At 39.4% G+C, this 26,661-nt stretch overlaps 1 protein-coding gene across 2 annotated transcripts; it reads right to left on the bottom strand.

Moving 5' to 3' along the window:
* Nucleotides 1–563: 563 nt before the first annotated feature.
* On the bottom strand, nt 564–23,810 carry LOC117291795 (galanin receptor type 2-like). 2 transcript variants are annotated; one of them, XM_033773708.1, is made up of 2 exons: nt 23,323–23,810; nt 564–5,884 (listed from the first exon to the last, which is right to left on the bottom strand). In XM_033773708.1, the coding sequence occupies exon 2, from the start codon at nt 5,306–5,308 to the stop codon at nt 4,289–4,291; it is 1,020 nt and encodes a 339-aa protein (XP_033629599.1). In that variant the 5' UTR covers nt 5,309–5,884; nt 23,323–23,810; the 3' UTR covers nt 564–4,288. The 2 variants fall into 2 exon arrangements, with proteins under 2 accessions (XP_033629599.1, XP_033629600.1); XM_033773709.1 differs by lacking the exon at nt 23,323–23,810 and adding an exon at nt 6,335–6,358.
* Between the last annotated feature and the right edge of the window lie 2,851 nt (nt 23,811–26,661).

Below are 26,661 nucleotides of genomic sequence, written 5' to 3'. Positions count from 1 at the left end.
GCATGAAACAAAAACCTGTGAAAATCTGAGGTCTCGAAATCAAATTCGTGGAAAATTACTTCTTTCTCGACAACTACGTGACTTCAGAGGGAGCTGTTTATCATAATGTTTTATACTATCAACCTCTCCCCATTATTCGTAATCAAGAAAGGTTTTATGATAATAATTATTTTGAGTAGTTACCAATAGTGTCCACTCCTTCAGCAACAAGTCGGCAGTTAAAGGAACACGTTGCCTTGCATCGGACGAGTTGGTCTATAAAAAGCGTTTGTAACCGTTTTTTATAAATTGCATATGGTTGGAAAGATGCTTTAAAAGTAGAATACAATGATCCACACAAGTTTGCCGCGAAATTGCGTGGTTTTCCTTTTACTGTGCGAACTAACACGGTCGGCCATTTATGGGAGTCAAAATTTTGACTCACATAAATGGCCGACCGTGCGAGTCGACGAGGTAAAAGGCAAACCGTGCAATTTCGAGGCATGTTTGTGTGGATCATTGTATTCTACTTTTACAACATCTTTCTACACATTGCATTTAAAAAAAAAAAACGGTTACAAACGCATTTCAAAGACCGACTCGACCGATCCAAGGCAACGTGTTCCTTTAAGCAACTCTATGAAATTGGGCCAAGGTCGGAGTCGTTTTAATCAAAAGAGGAATTATGTACAGGAAAGGTAAAGTGACCTTTTATGACAATGACATATTGATGCACGTTTAACTTGTCTTTGACACGGGGCTTATTTAGTTCCCGCATGACTCGTCCAATCGGCATCATAAATACCACTTAAAACAATTTGTAGGATTTGAAACTTTGCGGCTATATAAGACTTTGATATGGTGGAAATACAATTTGGAAAGGTTTGCGGTAACACCATGTAATGACTATCTCTAATGAGTTGGGGTGGTTCTGAAAAGAACCTTGGTCTCAACTCAAACCAATTTGGTGAACATAAAACCTGTCAATTTGTGTGCTACTTCATCCGCAAAGCTGTTCAAAATGACAACAAATTCTCCGTTTACATTGCGGTCCCAACGACAGTGTAAGCATTTTGGTTATCATCTTCAATGTGTACATTCACTGAGCCAAGTCGATATGATCCCTTAGGTTTAGCGGTGTGGCGCCTGCAATGTATTGTTTGTTCGAGCACATTTTTATTCACCGAGAGAATGAAAGTAGTACGGGAAATAATCTGTTTGTACTCTTCACTTGGCATTTTGTAATAGTATCGCAAGATAGCAGGCTGTGAAATCGCAAGGAGGTTAAATTCCAATTGAGCCAAGGTTTAGTTGCTGTGTGACCCAAAACCGCATTATTTTTTTTACAACGTTTAGTTTAAACGGGATATTGCCACCCCCACAAAAAGTATAAATCAAAAGGTTCACTGTTTGAGATCGATTCCTCATTTTCGAAACATTGATTGCTATAATGGGCTGCAAAGAACTAAAAAAACACACCACAAAAACAAAAACAAGAAGCTAAATTATAGCAAGGGCCCCCAAAACAGCCCAGACAATCTCAATCTCACGTATGCTGCTGGGGTGCAAACAGGTGTGTGCACTTCATGAGTACTTCACGTTTTTATTTTAGTTACCCCCATTTAGCCTGTATATTGCACTTACCTGGGAGGAAAAGGTCATCAGGCATTTTAAGAGAAAAAGGCTGATGTACGTTTCCTTTCTAGGGTAATGGTTTACCGGTACTTTTACGTTTTTTCCCTGGGGAGATGAACAAAGTGCACTGTAATGCGTAACACGGGGTTCATTCTATCCTTAAACGACCAAACTTAATGAGCAAATGCCATCCACGTGTATGTCTTAGCCACGTATCAACAGCTTGACTATCAGTGTGGATCATGATATCAACAAAATGCATCCCAACTCATACACATCAACGATTACATGAAATGCTTGAATAGCGTAGGAACGGGTGTTGTCAGTTTGTGAACATGCTTGGAAATTAAAATTGTGACATTTCAGAGTCAATATGGTTCATATTTACTCAGACTAATATCAATACAGATAGTTCATTTGCCAAGCCATTAACTAACGCATGGATGTGTTCATATTATTTATTTAAACATTATCTAAGGCTATACATTTATTGTATTTGTCGAAGGTGTGTCAAAATAGTCTCGGTACTAAAACTACCTTTCCCATCGAGCAGACAAACTCTCCTAAAGGTATCACAACCAAGCCAGGAGCCTGCAGCCGATTTCATGAAATGCTAGGATTAGGACGAGTAACTACGTCATAACTGAGGTTGGGATCCAATGCGTCCTACGCATTTGGATACGGAACTGAACCGTCCTAAGTTCTAAGATTAATCCTAACTTAGGAAAAGTTTGAAATCGACGGCTGGAGTTCCATCTTTGTACAAATAAAGTAGTCAGTGGTCAATTTCAACAAGATTGGCCTAATTTATGACTATAAAGTCATAAGTAGAAACTTAAGTTTGTCCGAAGGTATGACACGTGAGTCGTCCTCTAACTCGAGATAAGACCAATATTTACTCTTTAAAACCCACCCCATGGCCCAGTTGTACCCTTTTATCTTCAAGCGTTTACCTATATTGTTGTCACTTTTGTAAATAATATATGCATAGTCAAGACAGATTTATTTTGAATATCATAAGAATATGGGGGATGTACTAAAATAAAGATTGAACAAAACATTGGTGATACCACGTATTATCTAATGGGTGTACGTGACACAGAACAATGTCCGATAGGAAATTGAGAACAGACGCTCGTTTGCTAACATTTCATTTCCGTAGTTGTGTGACATGACAGAGTTAAATAGCTGATGGAGCTTATTCGATGTGACGTATTACATTAGTTTAGACGATAGCACAGTCTGCTTGTAACTCTAGACATACAGTTCGTCTCCAAACGATTGTGATGTAGAGTACGTAGCCATCATTGTGTATTAAGTTGACTATAGCTTGTACGCAAGCATTCTCATTTCTGTAACCACAAGCATAACATGTTTGCCCGCTCACTTTCAAGTTTTGCTGTTTTGGCTGAAGTGATTAACGAGCAAGTTGCAATCTGAACTACTGTTCATGCTTCGTCCGTATCAAGCGACTTCGGCTACGGCTTCGACCTAGGGATTTTTGGAGTTCCGGCCATAGCCACTTCCGAAGCCGTTAAATCAGACACGGCCTTTAACTGTCTTAAAAGACACAACGGTGCAGTTCAACTATCAAACTAATGACAATTTTCAACTAATGTATGCAGTGCGTGTGTGTGCCCTTACGCACGCCAATTTACGGGGTACTTTTAACAATGGAAGCATACTACCCCACAAGGTCTGTCCTAGTGGTACCCCACAGCCAAGGGAATAACAAAACAACAATAGAAGTACCCCGTAACTACGTAAGGTTGTGTGTTTGTGTCTACGATACAAAGACGTGTGAGAAGTGCAGCCTCAAGTTAACCGTGGACACCACAACTAAAAGGTCAAGAATTAGGGTACCTCCTACGGGTATAGACCGAGCAAGCCTCGTGCATACTCAAACAGCAACATTTTGCTCCTACATTAATTGCTTCTAACTTTAAGATATGAAACGATATCGCAGCCAGTGACCTTTAGAATATAATACGTAAGAGCATTGGATTGCTCGAATGAATACGTCAAGTAATTTTTTTTTTTACATCAAAAGTGCAGCAGAGTTTAAAAGAAAATTTAACTTCATTGTTTACCAGAAGAACCGATGAAAATGTATTGCTTGACAAATACTAGTTACAACATAACTTTCACCTCACATAACCTGAAAAACACTGGAAATTTGAACGAATTCATATAATTCGTTCGCTCCATTTTGGAATTTAAAAAGCGAAGAAGGTAAAACGCTTACAATTATTGCAAACAACGGTTAAAAACTTGGTGTAATAATGTTATGATTACGGATTGTTAATCTGGCCACCGCATTCGTAACTCATTTACTGTACGCCAGTGAAGAATACATGCAAGATGGCGATATCTTTACGTACAGTTATTTATGATGGATAGAATACTGTTCTACTGTTTGAATAAGACGTTATTATGCTAGTGATACAACATAGTTGACCGGGGCCAAGTTTCATTGGACTGCTTAAGCAGAGAATTGTGTTCATATTCTTTTTGCTAAGCAAAAAACAGCAAGATACAAGTAACACATTGTACCTCTGGCTGGTAACCTTTTAAGTCTGGTAAGCATCATTTTGTTGCGCTTAGCTACTTTTTCTGCTTAAGTAGCTCTATGAAATTGGGTTCGCATATTTAACTGGAAATTATGTTCTGATTACTACGTGGTGGACAATTCATGACTGCCCCCTACGTTATTCACCATGCATTTGCCACACACTACCACCCGGAACCCTTTCCGGAACTGTTTGTATTTGAAGCCGTAAATGAACGGATTCACGACGGAATTGGAGAACGCCATCAGCCGGAACAATGCGTACAAAATGTGGTCCGTCTCTAGGATCGTAAAGGTTAGATTTTCGAACAGGTACACCACTTGGTTCGGAGTCCACAAAACTAGAAATGCCATGACAACGGTGAACAGGACCTGGACAACTTTCTTTCTGGCGCGGAGGAGTGCGTAGGCTGGATCCTCTGTCTGTTGGTTCAGCAAAGTACGCGCAGACTGTTGCAGGTTCCGCATGATTTTGTAATACGCCCAAATCATCACCACAAGTGGCAAGAAATACGAAGTTAAGAAAATGAACAATCCAATAGCGACTTGGGTTTCAATGTTTGGGAAGCCGTACGCGCATACTTCCTTCTCAGCGTCGTAGGAGTTTATAAGCAAGGCGAAAAACTCTTGCAGAACAGCTAACACCCAAGTCAATACAACCAGGATGACGATCCGTTGGTTGGTGAAGTAATGATTGTAGTGAAGCGGGAAGACGATCGCAAAGAACCGTTCAAGAGTTACGACGATTAGGTTGAAGACGGACGCCGTAACGCATACCCAAAAGAAGAAGAGGTTTCCGTAGAGTCTACAATACAGCTCCCCACCCGCTATGTAGGCTCTCTTGGGTGCCGACGTGATACCGTCGTCGACGAAGAAGACGTTGAAGATGAGACTCAAGGATGCGGCGAAGTCAGCCACGGCAAGACTCAGTATGAGATAATTTGTCATGTTGTGTAGAAACTTAGCGCGGATGATGATGAGGCACACTAATGAGTTCCCAACCGTCCCCACAACGCCAAAGGTAATCTCTAAGGCGTAAATCCACCCGTCTTTGGAACCGGACGGTGTATTGTCTTCCGTCCATTCGTCTCCCGTATAGTTCGCTAACGTTGTATTGTTTTCCATGGTTGTATAGAATGAGATGCTCTTCCGAACGAAATGAGATAATGATGATACAAGCCGATGTGATCGCTTTAAACTTAAACCATGATGTTTTTTAACACGTAGTCACACGCTGTTTCTCCAAACACTGTGAACATAAGCTTCACTTGCTGTTTACATTACAATTTGAGCGAAACATCTGTTTAATAGACACCGGTTCAGATTGCAGACAAATCGTTGTGACTGGCGTACATACGTAATCGCTAATAGCAGCTTGAAGGATCCGCGACGGTGTGTTTATCTCAGAATCACATTAAGACTACATCATCAATTCACAGCATCTGACAAACAGAGTTGCTCTTTGTTGATAAACTCTAACAGGCTCTTGCACAAAGAAGCACACGTCAAATAATATACACAACATTCATTTCGTTGCTTGCACGTAATCAGTCATACCTGTTTTTAAAGAGCACATCTCTGCAGAACACAAGCGTTTCATCATGAAATTTCAATAGTATTCGGTCGTTGAAGTTCTTCACCAGTTCAAACTATCCACAGCAGAAACCAATTTCCAGTTGCACTTGGAGACACGTGCACAACCTATGGCAAAAAGAAAACGAAATGTACATCAGAAAGAGGTACGATACATTACAATAAATGCAGAACAGTTTTCGCGTTTCACAAATTTACGTTTCAAATCAGCAACTTACGGAGGGTTGTTGTAGAATCGTAAACGTTTTGTACAACGTATAACGTTTCGTTTTCTAAGTCGATAAGATATTCATACGTTTGGATACCGCTGATTGTCTTCAAATGAATGACAAAATCACGGCATTCACACACACATAAAACGAGACCAACTATTTCTATGACAATTCACTACCTTCATTAAAAAGACAGGAAATGTGATTTGTTTTCCAGTTGCTAACGAACTAAAACGATTGCCGCACGAAAAACGCCAACGCTGTTACGAACAACAAACGAACTTTATAGTCCACAGATTGAGTCAACTCCTCAACAATGAATTTCATTTACTCGTCTTCAGCTTACTGCAATCTCGAGAAATCTTTCAAAATTGTTGGTGTAATCAAAACAACTTGTGTTTCCTCAACGGCAGGCTTGAACTTCACCGTCTCTCCTCGCGTGAGCTTCATTACTGCTGCATGGCCCGCTGTGGTAAGAGATGCAACCCTGCTCCCCCGTGTACCATCCAAATCACCCAATCCACGTGCAGTTTGAAGTGACGTGTCATCACCATGCACACTTTACTATATAAGAACCAGCTCAAAGTGACGACGGCCGACAGGGGATGGGGTTTGTAAATATATATAGTCTAGATCACTTAAAGAGCTATTTACTGATGAAGTTTGCCGCAATTGGGCGCCTTAATTTCATTATTAGACACTTCGGGTTTCACTAACTGCTGCAAGGCTTGAACAATTAGCACTAAGTAGACCACGCGTGTTTACACAAGGGGGAGTAGTGTTGTCCTGGTATATGATTCAATTAATGTACATATTCAATCCGCAGAAATGTAGGCCTTTTATACATGAGACAAGGATTAATTGGTTATTTGAGGGACTCTGGTTGTTGGCTTAGTTGTTTCTTTCCCTGCCTTTACCTTTGTGGACCCCGGTTCGAATCCCACCTCAGATTGAAGCCTTGCCTGTGGGATAGGTTTGTAAAGATAGTCGAGTTCAATTAAATAGACATTTTTACTGATGAAGTTTGCCGCAATTGGGTGCCTTAATTTCATTATCAAACACTTCGGGTTTTACAAACTCGAACAATTAGCGCTGAGTAGACCACGCGTATTTACACAAGGGGTGAGTATTGTTGTTCTTGTATGATTCAATTAAAGTACATATTCAAGGAAATGTTGGCCGTTGATATTGGATCGAGGCAATTGGATTTATTATTTGAGGGAAGCCGGTTGTTGGCTTAGTGGTTTCTTTCTCTGCCTTTACATTTGTGGACCCTTGAACCGACATTTGCAGGGGAGCGCGTACCAATTATTGCGTCACCAAAACTCGCTTCGCATTCGCAGGAAGTATTGCAAGCAGCAGCTATCGCTCTGTGCGATGCAATCTGAGGCTCTTCCCTGTGTTTATAATAGCGCATCGTTCTGAACCAAAGGATATGTCAAATACATCGAAACACCGGCATTTGTAAAGTATCTGTTTCTAGGAAATGCATATGGTTAGAAAGATGATTTAAAAGTAGAGTACAATGATCCATGCAAATTTGCCTCGAATTGCGTGGTGTTCCTTTTACTTTGCGAACTAACACGGCCGGCCATTTATGGGAGTCAAAAAATTGACTCCCATAAAATGCCGACCGTGTTAGTCGCCGAGGTAAAAGGAAAACCACGCAATTTCGAGTGACTGATACTAATGTGTGGATCATTATATTCTACTTTGAAAATATATTTTTAATCATGTGCATTTTATAACAAACAGTTACAAATGCTTGTCAAAGACCAACTCGACTGATCCAAGGCAACGTGTTCCTTTATAAGCAGGTATCGCTCTCTGTGGTGAAATCTTGCCCTCCCCTGTGTCCTAGCACACGGTTCTGCACCAAAGGAAACATATGTAAAATCAACTATAATTCAAAACACCGGCAAACTATATATGAGTGTCGCTCATTTCGAGCAACCGAACCTATCAAAACCGGCTTCAATAGTGGGTTGATTTCTGTCATGGCCGGTTCCGTTCGGAAATGAAACATCCGGAGCTCCGAGCCATACAAAGTCTGACTGTGGCTTTCTTTCGGAGAGTTTGAAATGGGCCAGATTTGAAATGGGCCCGAGTTCTTAAAAATCGTCGACACGTTGCTAAGGAAATCTTCAAGACAGACGATCTATCCCGCCCATCTGTCTGCTAAAGCATTACGCACCGGCGGGTGATAAATCATTGGGACAAGCTATTACATTCCTATTTCGCGAGACTGAAGTCTAACGTGGTTTGCAACGAAGAAGTCATAACTAGAACTGGCAATTTATTATATATTGTCAATAGTGCCAACGGGTAAATGTTTTAGAAAACTTTGTGCGTGAGATATTGTATGTTTTTTTTGTATAGTTACCAAATCTAACCTGTTCGTTTGACGTACAAACTAATTATTGATGGTTAACTCACGGAGATTTTTGTAGTGACTAAAACAGGGATGTCTATCAAACTTTATGCGTGAGATTGAACGGGTTTTTTTTATAAATAAAAGTAACCGAATCACACATGTTCGTTTGACAAATAAAAATTGATTATTGATGGTCAACATGAAGACCGGAAAATGTCGGTGGTCTATAGTTGGTAAGATAACGGTCGGGCCTGAATCCCACCCGAGCGATATGTCTATGAATTTATTCACAGAAGACGGCAAAGTACGGAGTATACACAGTGCTTACAAACATCGGTTTTATTATTTTTGAGTGACGATCCGCAGCTCATTTTTCTTGCCTACAAACATTAATCGTTATTGATTTTGTGAAGGGTCTATTCCCAACCTTTGGTTATTGAAAAAGTGTATGCCTTCATTTTGAGTGACTCTTTTTCTCAAATATCTTTCACTGTTTCATATTAAAACATTTCTCTTTGAAACTGTCACATTAACTCTTAGCGTTTTCATCAAAACACAGTTTTGTTTTCTCTACCTGACAAAACAAAGTCTCCAAATTCTGATCTACTTAAACACTAAAATGAAACGAATACCGAACCCAGACTGTCTAAAAAGGATGTTAGTTATGCAAATTTTTTTGATTTTTTCTCCGGGGTGGGGAGTCCCTCGTTGGAAAGATTTGGCCGGGTAAGTTGACACAGGCCGCTAGCTCGATGTGTGGGGGAAGGGGAGTGTGAATACGGACGCTGCTGCACATACAACCGTGCGATCGGTCGCTCTCCGGCAGTGCAAATTCTCGTGTATAAAACGTGAGGTGAATACCATGGCAGTATTTGATTTGATAAGAAGAGGCCGTCTAACTTTAGCTTGCAAATCATCTCTCATGACTTTGTTGTGTGCAAGCTTTTCTACTGCACTTTGGAAATTCAGTCAAATATTCAGGTAAATGTTGCCAAGAACGCAGCAAAGAGCTAACGAATGAAAAACTCGTTTAAAGGAAGGTACACATTTGGTAATTACTCAAAACAAATATAAACTTAAAAACTAACTTTGGTAACAAGCATAATAATGAGAGACTTCTATCCAAAAGTCTTTTATTCATATCTGAAAGCACACAAATTCGTCCAACAAGGGTGTTTTTTCTTTCATCATTTTCTCGCGCCTTCGATGACCAATTTAGCTCAGTGAGAACACTAGTCTTTGACAATTACCGAACGTGTACCTTCCCTTTAAAGGGGAGGTATACGATTGGCAGTCACTATTAAAAATAATGGCAATAAGAACCGTTATCGACGTTATCTAATGTGAACAAATATATATTAGTTTGTTTTTTTTCCCCAAATTTTAATCTGAGAAGTGTTAAACTCAGAAGCGTTTCTTAGAATGTGTATTCCTATCTTCCTGCGTGAACGTTCTCCGGGTCGGCTTAATCACAAAAACGCGATGACCTTTTCAAATGAAATGTTCACATGTTATTTTATTGTATTCTATATATAGTGCTAAATAAATAGAACGGTTCAAAATATCAAAGGTGGTGCTTTAAAAGGGATTACTTTCTCATTTACAGCACGTGTGTCGTGGAATCTCCACTACATCGTGAATGTCTGATATCCATAGAAATATACCCAAAACGAACAAACCGCACAACAACAGCAACAACAACAGAAACAAAACCCAAAACATTAAAAAACACATACGTATTTTAGTATTATGTTCTCATACCAGAAACAATATTCCAGGAATATTAATATCCCCGAATAGCCTTTTCGACCTGTAAATATTAATCAAACAATATAATTGCTTTTGCTTGACAATGGCCGGCATCGATGGTGACCCAACCCTTCACATTGCCCTGTGATTACAGCTATAACTACGGGGTTTCATTAACTCGATGAAGATTGGGGGGGGGGGGGGACACACACCACACGCAATTAAACCACAGGGTTATTCAATCTGGCTCGTGTTACGCACTTCATCTAAATTCAATAAACACTGATGCTGCAAAATCACCATGTGTTGTTCCATAAACGTTCATTGACGTTTAGGATAGATTTCATTAACGAACGACGACTCGTGGAATGGCGATTTTTTTTTCTCGCTGATGTGAAGTTTATACACCTGGGTTCCAAGCTGGCAGAAAATTATTGCTAATCAAATGTAACTTGCCGAGCAAGGAACCAGTAACGAGTACTTTTAAATCACACAGTTGAACTGTAACCCGTTTCTTCGTCGCACTAATTTTTTAAAAGTGCTTCGTCATCAAATTTCGCAGCACAAGATTCGAGGTATTTTTAAATGAATTTTGACCGGGAAATTACCTGCATCAAATCGACTGAATATGACAATGTTTAAAGTATACGTGTTTTAATAATATTGTTTTTAATTTGATTTTTATATACACAATTTTTGTTATAAAACTGAAAAAGGAACTTGGATGATCCGAAATAATAATAATAAACAAACAATCTGAAATCAACCATTTCCTTGAACTGCCGCTGGCCGCGCCCTTGCGATGATTCCCGCGACTATCCATGGAGGTTTACCAAAATGAACAATAAACCAGCATCGAGAGTGTTTTGAGCCCGGTTTTCTTTCCGTGTCTAAGTGTACAACCCTTTCATTGTTTGGAGGTGTCCAAAACTAAGCCTGATGGGGAAATTTCACTGGAAAGCGTTCGCTTGTATTACCTTGAATAAGTGATTAATGCACAAAAAACTGCTTGAATACCGTTTGTCTGTAGATGTAGGAGAAATACAGAAATGAATTATTATATTCTTGCGTATTCATGTTACATCGTTAATACTAAGGTGAAAATAAATAACAATGATGGCTATAGGAAATGATCGAGAGTCACGTTGATATTAGTATTAATGGAGCTATGAGATAGGAAACTCATTAACTGTACAAGTCAAACTGCATGACCGATATATAAGGCGCCAAAGTACTATCGCAAAATGTCATTAAAACGTCAAGTTTGCTTAGTGTCTCAACTTATAAACGCCAGCATGCAGTTTCAACTCAAAATAATTATTAGCATACAACCTTTATCCGTTACGAGTAATGGGGAGAGGTTGATGGTATAAATCATTGTGAGAAACGGCTCCCTCTGAAGTGCCATAGTTTTCGAGAAAGACGTAATTTTCCACGAATTTGATTTCGAGACCTCAGATTTAGAACTTGAGGTCTCGAAATCAACCATCTGAACGCACACAACTTCGTGTGAAAAGAGTGGGTTTTTTCTTTCATTATTATCTCGCAAGTTCGATGACCGATTGAGCTCAAATTTTCACATGTTTGTTATTTTATGCATAATATGTTGAGATACACCAACTATGAAATAAGGCTAGTCTTTGACAATTACCAATAGTGTTCACTGCCTTTAATACAGGCAGTTCGTTTTGCTGCTCCAAGTCTAGTACAATGTAACCAAACTAAGGATACAAGGTAAACAATCATACATTATTCTTGCACCGGTTAGGTGCGAACGGGGATTCAATGTTTTCTAATGCACACCCTGAGGAAATTATACAGGTAATGGGTATTTTGTTAAGACTACTGATGACTCCGAGATGGATGAATCTTTACATGATAAAATAGTGTTTTGGAGTTTAAAGTGTGTTTATTTTAAAGCAATCGCACAACATCGGTAAACAGTATTGTCCAAAGGCCCACACTTCGATTATCACAAGTTATACATATAATAACAAACCTGTGAAAATTTAGGCTCAATCGGTCATCGGAGTCGGGAGAAAGTAAGGGGAAAACCCACCCTTGTTTCCTCACGTTTCGCCGTGTAATGACATGTGTTTAAAATAAATCCGTTTTTCTCGATATCGAGAATTGATAATTGTTTTAATGTTTTCTCAAAAGATAAAGCATTTCATTGAAGAATATGTCAAGGGAAGTCTTTCACCATTACCTTCTGTAAACCCTGTAAGTTGTTTGTAAATCTGTGAACTTTTAATTTTTGTTCGGTTCAGAAAGTGTCCAATGTCTTTAAGGCACTGGACAATAATTTATTGCCAATTGCCAAAAGTAGTTGTCAGCATAACAACTTTACTGGTAAAGAGCAATGGAGAGCTGATTATAATATAAATCATTCTGATAAACGAGTCCCTCTGAAGTGACGTAGTAAGAGGTAATTTCTCACTCAAATAGTTAACCACTTCAGGCCTGAAGCCCCTTTTAGGCATCTGAAAGCACACACAAATTTGTGTTTTTCTTGTATTATTCTCTTTTGCAACTTCGGTGACAAATTGAGTCAAAATTTTGTTGGGGGTACACCAAGTGAGAATACTGGTCTTCGACAATTACCGAAGGTGTTCAGTGCCTTTGAAGCAATATTTTACCAAACCATTCACGGCAATTAAACGATACTTAAAAGCCATTTCCGTAAAGTTAATTAAACTCTGCAACAATCAGCAGAAATATTTATGAATGGCCCCTTAATGTACTATAATTTAATTCTAAATAATTTCCCTTTGTATACCTTTCATGTATCGATCATCAGCTACTAGCCTAATTTAGTTATACACTCTATGATTGATCCTTAGAAGCGAACGCCCCACTGTCCGGTGCCCACACAGATTTTCACAAGTTGAACTTACCCTAAAAGGCACTGGGCTTGATTTCACAAAGCACTAAAGATGCATCGTAAGATGAGTTGTCAGTATCGCCATAGTGATTTGTATTGTGACATCACACACTTTACGAAGCAACTACGATTCAAGTTGAATTTGGAGTTAAGATCAATTATAGCTCTTTGTGAAATCGGCCCCTGGACACGTGTGGTATATTGTCAAAGACCAGTCTTCTCACTTGGTGGTGTATCCATCCCAACAGATGCATAAAATAGCAACCCTGTGAAAAGTTGGCTCAAGTTGTTCATCGACGTTGCAAACGAATATTGAAAGCAAAAACACCCGTGTTGCACAACTTTATGTGCTTTTAGATGCCTAGTAAAAGCCTTCAGCTAAACCTTGTAATATTTGAGTGAGAAATTACTTCTTTCTCAAAAACTAGGTTACTTCAGAGGGAGCCGTGTCTCACAATACCAAGTAAGTTTTATGCTAACAATTAAATTGAGTTATAACATAACCAATGGAGTGCCTTTAATATTTTCCATCTCCCTTTTGTCAAGTGCAGATCCCAATTATAACACAGCACGAATGTCAGATAAACCTCGTCCCTTGGTACACCTTTAGACTCGCATAATATTATAACAACCCCAGATTATTGATCGTTCCCAGGCGTGCGCGTCCCCAAGGCTCTGCTGATGTTGAACAATTTCAACCCCCCTCGGGCCCTTGGCAAGCCCTTCTAACGCGTAACCGTCAAACCTAAAAGTGAGAGAAAGCAGCCTAATCCGGTTAGCATCATCTTCCTTCTCAAGGAGAATTGACAAGATTTAAAGTAAGATGGAGACTAAGATGGGATGGGAGACACGATCTGACAATGTACAAACTTGTTGGGTCTAATGGTTGAGTTTCTGCCAGGAATCGGTTAGGGCAAGGTTTTTTTCTAGTTGTGAGAGCTTGACCCAATTTTATCGAGTTGCCTTTGTAGCACAACCAAATCATGCTCACCAAAATGAGTTTACCAGCCATAAATGCCACGTCATATGTATCATTTGCATTTGACTGGTATCCTGATTATTTCTGCCTAGTAATTGTGCTTTAAGCCCTGTTTTTTTAACGAGCTCTGTGAAATGGGTTACGGAGATTTGTATGGTGGCCCTATTCAATATTCATGGATTTTGCTCTAAATCGCAAATATTCACGTCAATATTTACATGAATATTTGTTTGGGGCACAAATCGCAAATAGTCACGTCAATATTCACGTCAATATTTGCGAATTGGGCAAAAATCGTGATTTGGGCATACATCGTGAACATTTACGTACTTCTTTGCGTTTGGTCACAAATTGCAAATATTTACGTGAATATTTGCGATCTAAAGCAAAATCCATGAATATTGATGTCAATATTCACGTAAATATATAATGTTCAATGTCCTACAGGGCCATCACAGATTTAGCTTATAACCTTTCGGGGTTGCGTCATCAGGGTTGTTCAACTTTTCACGGATGCTTTGTGGAAGAGAAAGTTTTCAAAAGAATGATGTAACAGCATTTTACTTGTATATATTTGAATAAATTTGGAGACTCACTGTTGGCTGGTTATGCTTTAGAAAGAGATTTAAGAAAAAGTTGAAATCTGCAATCAAAACATTGTACTAAATTCCCCTCGAATGACGAAGTGTTGATAATAAAACAAAAAAATCGGAAAACTGTGGTTGGTGCTGCCAAGCCTCTTTTTTCCAGATATGCATCATACACAGTCAACCAGTTGAAAATTATAATCACATGATAAAATAATAAGAATAAAGTGACAAGAAGACATACGCAGCAGAGGTCATCGGCTTGACCTCGGCTGACCCGCGGTATAAATTTCAATATAATGTTACCAGTCAAGTATGTGCTCGTCAGTGTTCAAGTAGTATGTCACATAAAGGCCATCTATCTGGTTTCATATAATCATTTGACTTTATAATAATAATAATAGTGGCCTCTTATAGAGCGCTCAGAGGAAAGAATCCTTTTAACCTAATGTCCCCAAAGCAATTGATATATTATACCCTACTGCAGGGAGCCAGAAGTTGGAAGAGCAAACTTAAGACATTTTAATAATTAGATTTTGCTGCAAAGATTCTGGGAATGCAAACACTCTTCCATATTGGTAGAGAACCCCCACACATTATCGAATTTCTCTCAGTCTGGTTTTATGAAGAAGGTATATATGTTTATAGAGGCGGGATCACCCGACAAGACTGGATAAGGTTTCTATGGACTTGCAGTTTGTTTGTTTGATTCACTCTAAAGGATTTGTACATTGAAACTGTTAGAAGGAACTTGACACCTTTGGTAATTCTCAAAGATTCTCCCTTGGTGGTGTATCTACATAAAAATGGCAAACCTGGTGAAAATTGGGACTCAATTGGTCATCGAAGTTGCAAGAGAATAGTGAAAGAAAAGGTACCGTTGCCAATAAAAGGCAATCAGGCCTGAAATCTTTTAATATTTGAGTTGAAAATTACCTCTTTCTCAAAAACTGCCTTACTTCAGAAGGAGCCGTTTTTCACAATGTGTTATATCAACAGCTCTTCATTGCTGTTTCTTGTGCTAAAATGTTCAATAGTGCCAATGCCTCTACTGTTTATAAAGGAATAAGACATGAACAATGCACTGTTCGTAACTGCTCCTTACATAACGTGACAGGATATACAGACAATCAATTTCAAGCTGATACCTCATTACCAGACAACGAAAGGGCTTCTATATAAACAAACATCTACCTCAAAATTTTGAATAGAAGTCTCCCATTTCTGACATAAAGAGAGCCTTTTATACACAGGTAAATTCCCAGTCCTGTCTGGCCCCAGTCCTATGGGTTCGAGTTACCCGTATTACAACAGACCATGATCACGACCCACGGCTGAAAGAAGTGCTAAATAGACCAGTGCTTCCATGATTACCTCCCATGGGGTTAACCTCTTATTAAATCAAGCCCCAAACACCCCCCTCTCGACCCTAACATCAGCGGCCGTCCCTGTGATAAGTGTTTTGATATCGCGATGTATCCAGGACAGATCGAAGATCGCAGTAGCCGGGAAACGGTTCACAAAACAGTAATACGTGTAATGACTGTAGCGTCAGCTCAACGGTCTCAAACCGTACGGTTACAGCAAATTCTCCGTAGAAATACAAAGTATGAAACTGTATAATGGCAGGGTGTACCTTTGGTAATTGCTCAATATCAACGATACTTGGTAGTAGCACTGCAGCTTTTGATTATGTAGCATTAAATAAACGATTTCAACAATTTAAATAATATGAGAAAACGTTTCCTGTATGGATGAACGCTTATCAGACTGTGTGTTCCATTCACTGATTTTCTCAACACGTAGACTTAAAGACACTGGACACTATTGGTAAATGTCAAAGACCAGTCTTCTCACTTGCTGTATCTCAACATATGCATAAAATAACAAACCTGTGAAAATTTGAGCTCAATCGGTCATCGAAGTTGCGAGATAATAATGAAAGAAAAACAACCTTGTCACACGGAGCTGTGTGCGTTTAGATGGTTGATTTCGAGACCTCAAGTTCTAAATCTAAGGTCTCAAAATCAAATTTGTGGAAAATTACTCCTTTCTCGAAAACTATGGCACTTCAGAGCGAGCCGTTTCTCACAATATTTTATACCATCAAGAGAAGTTTTATGCTTATAATTATTTTGAGTAATTACCAATAGTGCCCACTGCCTTTAAATAAACGATTTAAACAATTTAAATAATATGAGAAAACGTTTCCTGTATGGATGAACGTATATCAGATTGTGTGCTCCAATTTTCTCAACACATAGATTTAACCACTCAAGATTTTCCGTGATATCACAAAACACTTCCACTTTTTTTAAATGAAGTTTTCAAAGGGTTCATTTTATTATAACTGTCTACTTATATAAAACCATCGCTTTGCAGTTGAAAGATAAAGGGATGTAGTTGAAAGTAACCCTCTAAAGTCATTGAGTTTTAATATTTCACATGTTTACTATTAATTAGACGTGTCGGTTTTTACGGAAGGACGGAATTTGGTCGAGAAATTAAAATAACAACTTTCTTTCGATAGCACAGAGAATTTTTTCCAGATGTCTTATTCGGGACAAAGACAATAAAGTTGCACCACCTGCAGTCCCAAAAAAAAGAACCAATGATAACTTTTTCAAAAATGAATAACGTAATATCTGGGTGGGTCAATAAATGAAAAGACTAAAAAAAAAAAAAAAAAAAAAAAAAAAATCCGTATAATAACCACAACCAATCCTTTTAGCGTATGTAGCGACGGTTCACTATCATTTAACAATGCTTTACCAGAAATGTTTTAAGAGAAGAAAAAAAGTTACACCAACACAAAATTAACGTATTTTGTTGTACCAAAACCCATCTCGTGGCATTGACAGCATTATGACCTTTCAGGATTTTAACAACGCCCGAGGATGTAACGCTTTTCTTTTCGACGGTTAATAAAACAAACAGGACTTAAATAAATAATAAATCACGCCTGATATGACAGTGAACACCTTTACTTTTGAAGGAGATTGGCGAAAAACTACTCCCGTCTTTTCCTTCTTCAATGCTGCATGCAGGCACTGTTCAAGGCAATCCGAACAAAAGGAGGCCGCAGTCTTCGCTAAACATTGAGATGTTACTGGTCGGGTGTTAATACAGGAAGTGTGGTCGCACTTGGGCCAGATTTCATAAAGCTGCTGAAGCACAACAAGTAACTTTAGCACAAAACACTTCTGCTTATACCAGAATTACCAGGTTACTAGCCCAAAAAATTGTCTGCGTAATTATAAGCAGGGCCCAATTCCACACAGCTGCTTAAACACAAAAGGTAGCATCACACAAATTACGCTTACCATATTAAGGTTACCAGCCAAACTACCATGATACAAGTACAATGTGTGACTGATATCCTGCTCATTTCTGCTAAGCAGAAAATTGTAAGCAGTTTTTTCTGCTCAAGCAGCTCTATGAAATTGGGCACCGATGCGAGCCGGCCCATCAGGTGCACGGCCGGCCTTGCAGTAATGGATGAGCCACAGTTTATAGCCTCCAACCATTGCACCCAAGAGGTCCATTATACAAAACTAAAACCCTTTGCGCAAGGGGGAAAAAACATCTAATATTTATCAGATTCTGACATTGCTGATATATATAATGCATGAAATCCAGGTGTTTTCCCGCCAAAAGAGAGAGCGAGGGAAACAAATAAGGCGCGAAATTCTTTGGCTTTTTTCGAGAAACACCTTTAAATATTGATTCGACCTGAACACCAAAGACGTAAATTATTGTCAACAATTGCATAAACCCTGTATGCGGAATGGATGCCTGCTTTTAAAAACAACCTTTAAGTGAAGGCCTATAAAAGACCACAAACGTAACATTTAGAATCTGACAACTTGTTAGTGTTTTTAACCTAATTCTTGCATGCACTTTGTCACAACACCCCACACCAGGGATACTTTTTAATTAACTTTTCTCAGCTCTAAAGAGCTCCTGTAATAATATGATAAAAACTTAACTGTGCCAGCGTCCACATGCGGACGTAATGGAAATCAATATACGGAAGATATGACGATCCGCGGTAATAGAAGTAAACACCGCTCTTGAAATCAAAACAAAGTTTCAGCTGTAGTGACGTTTTTATTTTTTAGTGGGTGTCGTCATTCGGTTGCCAATAACGTGGTCGTATTTTCATTGCAAGTATACGCAACCAAAACTTATCTGGAAGTGAAACAGGGTAAATATTCTGTCCTCTTTGATGTAAGTATTGTTTGAAGTTTTGTACGTGTGGATAAATAGAAAGAAATTACTATACCAAACTTGCGGAAACAATAATGTATACATCTCTTTTGTTGGAGTGTTGGCTCTGAAAAGGGCCGGTGTGGTCTTGATGGCTCGAACAGCATATTCTGCTCGTCTTCAGGAAAAATGATGCATCTTTGATGTATTGGTTATACTGTTGAATAGGCAACAACACATAAGTTAACCATTGCAATACACCCCTTTGTCGGGTCGAGTTCACCTGACGCTTATTGACTGTCTATGTATTTCAAGACATCATAATAACAATACAGGTTTTTGCACTTTTCCTGAATGTCTTTTTGTTTAACAATGAGTAATCCTGAAATTAAGACCCGTAATGGTTTAATCTGTCATAGACACGTAGCGTGCATTGTAAGCCCTTGGTCTGGCGTATGAGGACGTCTAAATATAACGCATGGTTATTAACGTCGATGGATTACCAGTAATGGCGTTGCATCGTCTTTCTGGCTTCATTAATTTTAAAAGCTGCTTCTTTGCAAAATTTCCTCTTGTGAATCAACTTGGAAGGTCCCGCATTGATGAAACTTTAGCCACGTTGAACCAATAATTATGAGGCACTGGACACCTTTGGTATTAATCTGTCAACACTTGGGTGTCCCTACATATGCAGAAAGTAATAATTCTGTGAAAATTTTGACTAAATTGGTTATCGAGGTTGCATTTGTTGCGCTTTCAGATGCCTAATAAAAGGCTTCAGGCCTGAAGTCTTTTAATGTTTGAGTGAGAAATTCCCACTGAAAAAAACTATGCTACTTCCGAGTGCCGTACCTCAGGATGTTTTATACTATTAACGGCTCCCCGTTACTCGTTACCAAGTAAGTAGTTATGCTTAACATTATTTTGAGTAATTACCAATAGTGTACGATACTTTAAAGGGATCGTTCACCACTGTGGTTCCGATAGAGTCCAACTCATAATGTTGACCCTACACACCCTGACCAACATTTGATAATAATTTCATCAGAACTGTTGGTAATTGTTTCGTTTGAAAACACCTTTTTAAACAAGGCTGTTTTACAAGGCAGAGAATATTTTTTTCAAGATGGGGCGCCATCTAGAGCCGAGGCTTGTCTTGGGATGCCCGAGGACGGACAGAAGACAACAATGATGAGAATAACAATATTAACAACATACCACTAATAGTGGAAGTGTCGTGGCCGAGCGGTTAAGAGCAAACTCAAACTCTGGTGTTTCTGATCAGCAGGGTGTGGGTTCTAATCTCCCAGCCGTGAAATTTGTGTCCTTAAGCAAGACACATAACCATTGCTTCATCCTTCGGATTGGACGTAAAGCCGTTGGTCCAATGTGTTGTGTATCGCATGTAAAAGAACCCAGTGCACTTATCAAAAAGAGAAGGGGTCCGCCCCGGTGTTCCTGCAGGCCGTGGCTGCTGTATGCGCCGTAGCACCTTGTAAACCCTTAGTTGCTAAATTGGGTCTCAGAATTCTCCACTGCAATAACCTATTATACTCAGTGCTTTGAGTACCCTGTTTGGTAGATACGTGTGCCATATAAGAATTCGATATTAATATTATTATTATTAATAACAATGGGGTAATGGTTATACGCTGTCCTTAACAACTCTCTTGTTAATAAGAGCAACCATAGCGGAAAATTCGGACACAGCCTTATTTTCAAATCGATTAAAACCATACTTTGTGGCATTCTGGCGTCGGCAATAATGAACGGTTATTTGTATTGTCCTCTGCAGATGTTACAGTATACACATAATGAATGTTTATGAGTGCAATGGTGCGAATATGTTCATGAGTTGAAAGATGGAATGTTCTATTCAACGAGGCGGAGCCGAGTTGAATGGAACATTCCAGCTTTCAACGAATGAACATTTTCGCACCATTGCACGAATGACAAACATTCATTATTTGTTTTATATAACATCCAAGTAGATCTTTGTCATTTTGATTGAAAGATACAACTTTCAAAACAAACAAAGCGTAGCCCTACAATTTTTAATTGTAGAAGCCGAATGCTAGTAATGTTACTAATATGCCTTGCAGTAACACTGCTGCGTTACCAAAGACACGCGCACGCAGTGATGTTTTTACTCAGCTTTTTCGTTCCATCCGAAAAGTACCATTGCACGCTAGCAGCGTGCAATGGTACTTTTCGGATTGAACGAAAAAGCACGGTGAGTGACTCAGCGTGTATTGGTACTTTTATTTGCTATCACGTGACGGACAATCCTCCAATTAAATGGCAAGGATCGGCTTGGGTGTTATATAATATCTGTTAGTTTGACATTGGTAAAGAGAAAGACTAATTTGACTCTACCTTTGTCTATACACACTCGTAAGCACTGCGTTATACTGCATTGCACATTTTTTGCTTACCGAGGGAAGTATCCGTGAAAACATTCACAGGTGATGCTTGCGTGGAATTTGAACCACTTTCCCACATTCTAGAGCACATGTCCAGACCACCGAGCGTACTCAGTGTCGAGAAGTCTTTTTGAATCCTATTAGTGGACAACAAAACCTAAATGTGGTAATTATATCGGGGATATACCTTATAACTAAGGTTTGTTTTGTGTCATAGATGTTAAATTTGCATCGGGCAAAAATAATATCAATTTAGTTTTGTTTACCCATACACCGATGTATGTGACTGTTTGCACTCCATTGTGGTGCTTATGTGGTAAGAAAAATCCACATTGTGGGAATCTAACCCGCGAACCCGCACTCATATAATGAAATAATATTAATGAAATGTATACCGCGCATTTTCTATATTAAAAATTGTCAAAGGTACCTATGTTTTGCCAAACGATAACTGTGTCCCCGAGTGTCTGGCAAATGGACACAAAATAATTCCTTGCGGTACCAATGTCATATATGCAGTTAAAGGTATACGCCTCTCTTAATATTCGTGTATGGCGTCATAGTTCTTACCCAATATGAGGCTAGTTTGACGCACTCATGCATAAGTACTAAGAGAAGCATATAAAGGCTTATAAGAAATAAAATTTCGGTAAAAAATTATTGTGATGTAAGATCTCTGTGAAATGATCTCTCTGTGATGTAAGATATTTCTTGGTGACGAGTAATGGGGAGAGGTTGATGGTATAAAACATTGTGAGAAACGGCTCCCTCTGAAGTGCCATAGTTTCCGAGAACGAAGCAATTTTCTACGAGTTGATTTCAAGAACTCAGATTTAGAATTTGAGGTATCGAAACCAACCATCTAAACGCACACAACTTCATGTGACAAGGGTGTTTTTTCTCTCATTATTATCTCGCAACTTCGACGACCAATTATTGAGCTCAAACTTTCACGGTTTGTTTAATGTTTAAAGCATATGTTGAGATACACCAAGTGAGAAGACTAGTCTTTGACAATTACCAATAGTATCCATGTCTTTAATTCTAGGACTTAGGACGAGTTAAGTTCCATATCCAAAGTCGTTAGGACGCATTGAACCCATCCTACGTTAGGACGGGTTACTCGTCCTAAACTTGACAAAGGATTAATCCTAGCGTTTCGTGAAATCCGCTGCAGTGCCTTTAACGACACTATTAATCATGGGTGCAATTACAATGATTGAAGCTCGGACGTTGAGAGGTATCAACGTTCCCAATTTCAAGAAACGAGGAAGACAAATTGTCGGTTACCACGTCACTGTTGAATGGGAGGAAAATAAGACGCCGACACCGTAATACTTTCATGCTGATCATTAACTTAACATGCGTACAGATGGGTAGGCTACTCTTTGAAATGCAAAGAAGAAGTTTATACGAAGAAATTTTTACAGGGAACCAGTCCCACTCAATCGCCCAGAAGAAAAACTATTGGCATTTGAATGTTCACCTGTTTTTCTTGTTGATCGTAAGACACTGTTTAGAACACTACCCATGTGCAACCGTGGTCTTGTAACATGCACTGCATTTGGTTGCCTCCAAGTTGCCGTTAAAGTTGCCTCGTGCGGAAAGGCATAGGGGTAATGCCATAATGGCAGGAAATACAAACTGTTTCCGAGTTTTTCTAGGTTTTTGTTTCGAACTGTTACACATAGTTGCAAAAATTAGGCAAAATATTGCATAGGCCTAATTACCATAATTATCTATATACACAGTTTGTCGTGAGGTAGAATGTAACACCATCGCCACTTTTTGATCCTTTTTCTTTTTTTAACTGAGCAGTTTGTTTTAAAACAGGACATTTTATACTGAACAGACTACGTTTAAAACAACTTTCAAACAACTTTGGTATTTAAATTGAAAAGTCCCCTTCTCTTTTTATTCTCTTTATTTCTTCTTTTGATAGATCTAGCCTATTTTTCGTAAACCACAATTCTTAATCGTTATACGCCACTGTGGAATTTATCGGCGGACGAAAACAACGACTATATCAGACATTCTTTGTGTATAAATAACAACCTTATCTCTGTTTAGGGCAAGGCACGAGACAGTGTAGAAATACCGATAGGTCCAGCGACCTGATTTTGACTTACCTCTTAGACGAATGTTCTATAAAAAAAAATCCCGCCAAAACACTCCACAGCGAAGGTGTCTCTGAAGTAGGTGAACATTAAACTGCACTTATACTGGAGTTGGAAATGTGGTCTGGAGTGCCGACTCCCTCTCGATCACACCATCGCTGTATCGTCTGGTCTTCACTCGGGACGATGTATCATACTCTGGTGACGTATAGTTAAAAAGCGCTTCTGAGATTTTGCTCATCAGGGCATCTTCGCTGTAATGCCGCTCTTGAAGCTACATTCACTCTAATTACCGTAGTGTTTAAATTCACACTATTTAGAAGTTACACCAGACATAACAAACCATGTCAGTTTTGTGCATCGCGCACTAAAAAGTCCATTAGGAATGGTACCGCTTTTATTGCAGTGCCTGGGCTTGGTTGTATTTTAAGCAGAATGAAGATTAACTGGAAGTAACCAACCGTAATTTTATTCCCCGAGAGATTTGATAAGTCAACCACAATGCCTTTCCTATCCAATGGCAGTCTTCGATAGTGGGCAAAAAGTGATGTATCGCAGCCCGACACGTACGCTGTTTTTTGTCCGCCAACCTCTTGAGTTTGTCGACGTGTGAGGGCGCCGTGCCAGATCTGCTGGGACACGAAACGTCACGATGGATGAATTGAAACGACGTCACTCGGGTTCAATTTAGCGGCCTTTTTCCGGGAGCCCTCCTTTGCTTGTCATAGATTCACTGAATTTTGATTGGACCAAAGTAGTTTCATTGAATGTATGACACAGGGCCTACTGCTGAATCCATCAACTAAAGAAAAAACAACAGCAACCACACCGTAATGAATTGGTTGTCCTTTGAAATGGTCGAATAAGTCCTTTGCGACCCCATCTTAGAAGTCTCCCGATGCCCCGAACATGTACTCCGCGGTAGCAGATAAAGCAAGACAGTTCTTAAAGAACTAACTCTACCTGGCAAATAGATACACACATGGTGTTCCGCAAACCAAATATATGTTTATACCTCACCATGCAATGCCTCAAATCCTATAGACCCCCTCGCAGTCCTAAAAACCCCAAACTAAACCGCGTGTTAACTACATATGCATGATAGGTTCAATACCTTTTTAAATGTTTTTTTTTTCAACACTCCCTTTCCCATTTTTTTAAACCCTACACTGATGATCACTATAGGCCTACTTGAAGTTCATGAGCGTATAGGACCGACTTCCAAAATTAGCTGCGGCTATAGCCGGATTGCTGAAACAATGCTTTCTTCAACGTTATCGATGCAGTCACAGCCGTAGCCAATAGCCATAGCCACGATCTTGGTGGTATTCGATTTTAACCGCAAGATGACCTATCGAAACAAACGCAAATGTTACAACCAATTGAAATGGTTAATACAAAAACACATCCACTTTTATTGACTCTCTCTATATCGGTAAATCTACAGCAGGTGTTTTAAAGTGTTGTTTATGTAAACAAAACTACTGCAGCTAAGCAACCGCAACTTTCTACCACGGAGTTTTAACTCCCGGTTTCCCGCACTGAAAAATGCCGAAATGAACATTGAGGGCGGACATCCGTTCCAGGTGATTTCTATTGAAAATCTCCCCCAGGTGAAGAGCGATTGGTCAGGACGCGTAGTGGTGTGTGGCCAGCCACTCCCGTTCACATAATAGAAGGGGAAGTAAGCCGCAAAAGCTCGGCATGGTACGGAAGCAAACCGCAGCTTTTAAAAATCATCCAAAGTGTTAGAAATTACACCTTGGGAAGACTTACTTGCGGGCTTCCGCAAATAGCAAGTTTCCGTGCCAGGTGAAATCCCTGTTCTAGTGTATACGTTGGGTTTTATTTGCCGATACGGGTATGGGTACCCGATGGCAAAGTGTTTATATATAACAGTATTTCCTGTGTACGATTCAATATCGAAATGGTGTTACAATGAACTTTAGAGAAACATTGGATGTGTTAAATTGAACTTTTCTTTAGAAACAGGTTTGTTTAGTTTGTGTATTTCCTTTAATAGCTCGCTGTATAAATTAACTTGTTCATAATATTATGCCATATCCCAGTCTAATGGTCCCCGCATTTATTTTTTTTATTTTTTGTTTTTTTGTTGAGCCTATACGCCACACTCACCTACAAGGATTGAACACAATCTTAATCGTGTTGATCATTCTTTTACCACAATATTTTCAAATCTTGGGTAGAGTCGAGATCCCACGAAGATAAAACTTGCGCAGAAAAGATGATAGGGCTGCTGTACCTGTATGGCAAACACAAACACTCAGCAACCGGCCCAGTCAGCGGTATGATCAACGCTCGCCTATGGCCCAGTCACAATATGGGGTTGCGATGGGCTTGCGAGTATAGTTTGCAACGGATTTCAAGGCATTCTCGACTGGGGCTGTGGCCCCAAATCCACGGGGCTCAGTGCTGGGCTGCCGGTGTCCCAGGGAAATCTTTCCCCGGAGATTCGATCCCTATCATGGAACGTGGGCTGATAGGAGGATGAATCAAAAGAGGGCGATATCAGAAGAAGTTTGTACACAGTTCAATATAGGAGGGGGGAAAATCTCTGGGACACGGAAAGTCCAGCCGCAATAGTGATTCGGGCGGGCATCCTGACTAAAAAACTTGGTGCGGCGTTTCACATCGCAAACTCAATCGCCAATGAATCGGTCGATACCCGGCCAATGTCCGGCAGGGCGTTGCACATGTGTCCCGGTGTGGCGGTTTCAGATTTCCGCCGTTTTCAGTTTTCCGGGTGACGTAGCCGGAAATTTCGATACGTTGCTAACACGGTTTTAGCTTTCCGGCGTGTTCAGTTTTCCGGGCGACGTAGCCAGGCAAAAATACTGCCGCGAGTACCCTTGCGCCCTCTGTTGTTCTCTCAGTGACCCCCAAGTTGTTCTATTACTATTCTTTTCTGTTTAGTCACATTCTCTTGCCCTATCTTTACATGTATTCATGTGTACAACTTTAAGCAGGTCACACTGCTTGTATAAAAAACAAAGCCCATTTCTCATTTTAAAATTATATAAAGTTTTGTTTTGCATGTGTTACTTTACGGCTACCCTACATGCGAATAATTGGCCCAGAAGCAAACATTTATAAATACCCAGCCTTTAAAGAAATAAACAGAGAAAACACTCCAACAAATGGCAAATCACGAGTTTGGTGTATCTATACAATTTAGAATAAAATAAAAAATAAATAAATAACTAAATAAATCAAATAAAAAACGGTAATAAATAAATAAACTAAACCAGAATAAAAATGTTTTTCACAGGTTTATTTATGATTTATTACTCACACATAAGAACACATCTGTAATTACACAGTATTGACTTA

This window comes from Asterias rubens, chromosome 6 (assembly GCF_902459465.1).
Source record: "Asterias rubens chromosome 6, eAstRub1.3, whole genome shotgun sequence".
NCBI classification, from domain to species: domain Eukaryota; kingdom Metazoa; phylum Echinodermata; class Asteroidea; order Forcipulatida; family Asteriidae; genus Asterias; species Asterias rubens.
This window is presented reverse-complemented; position numbering and strand designations above follow the sequence as displayed.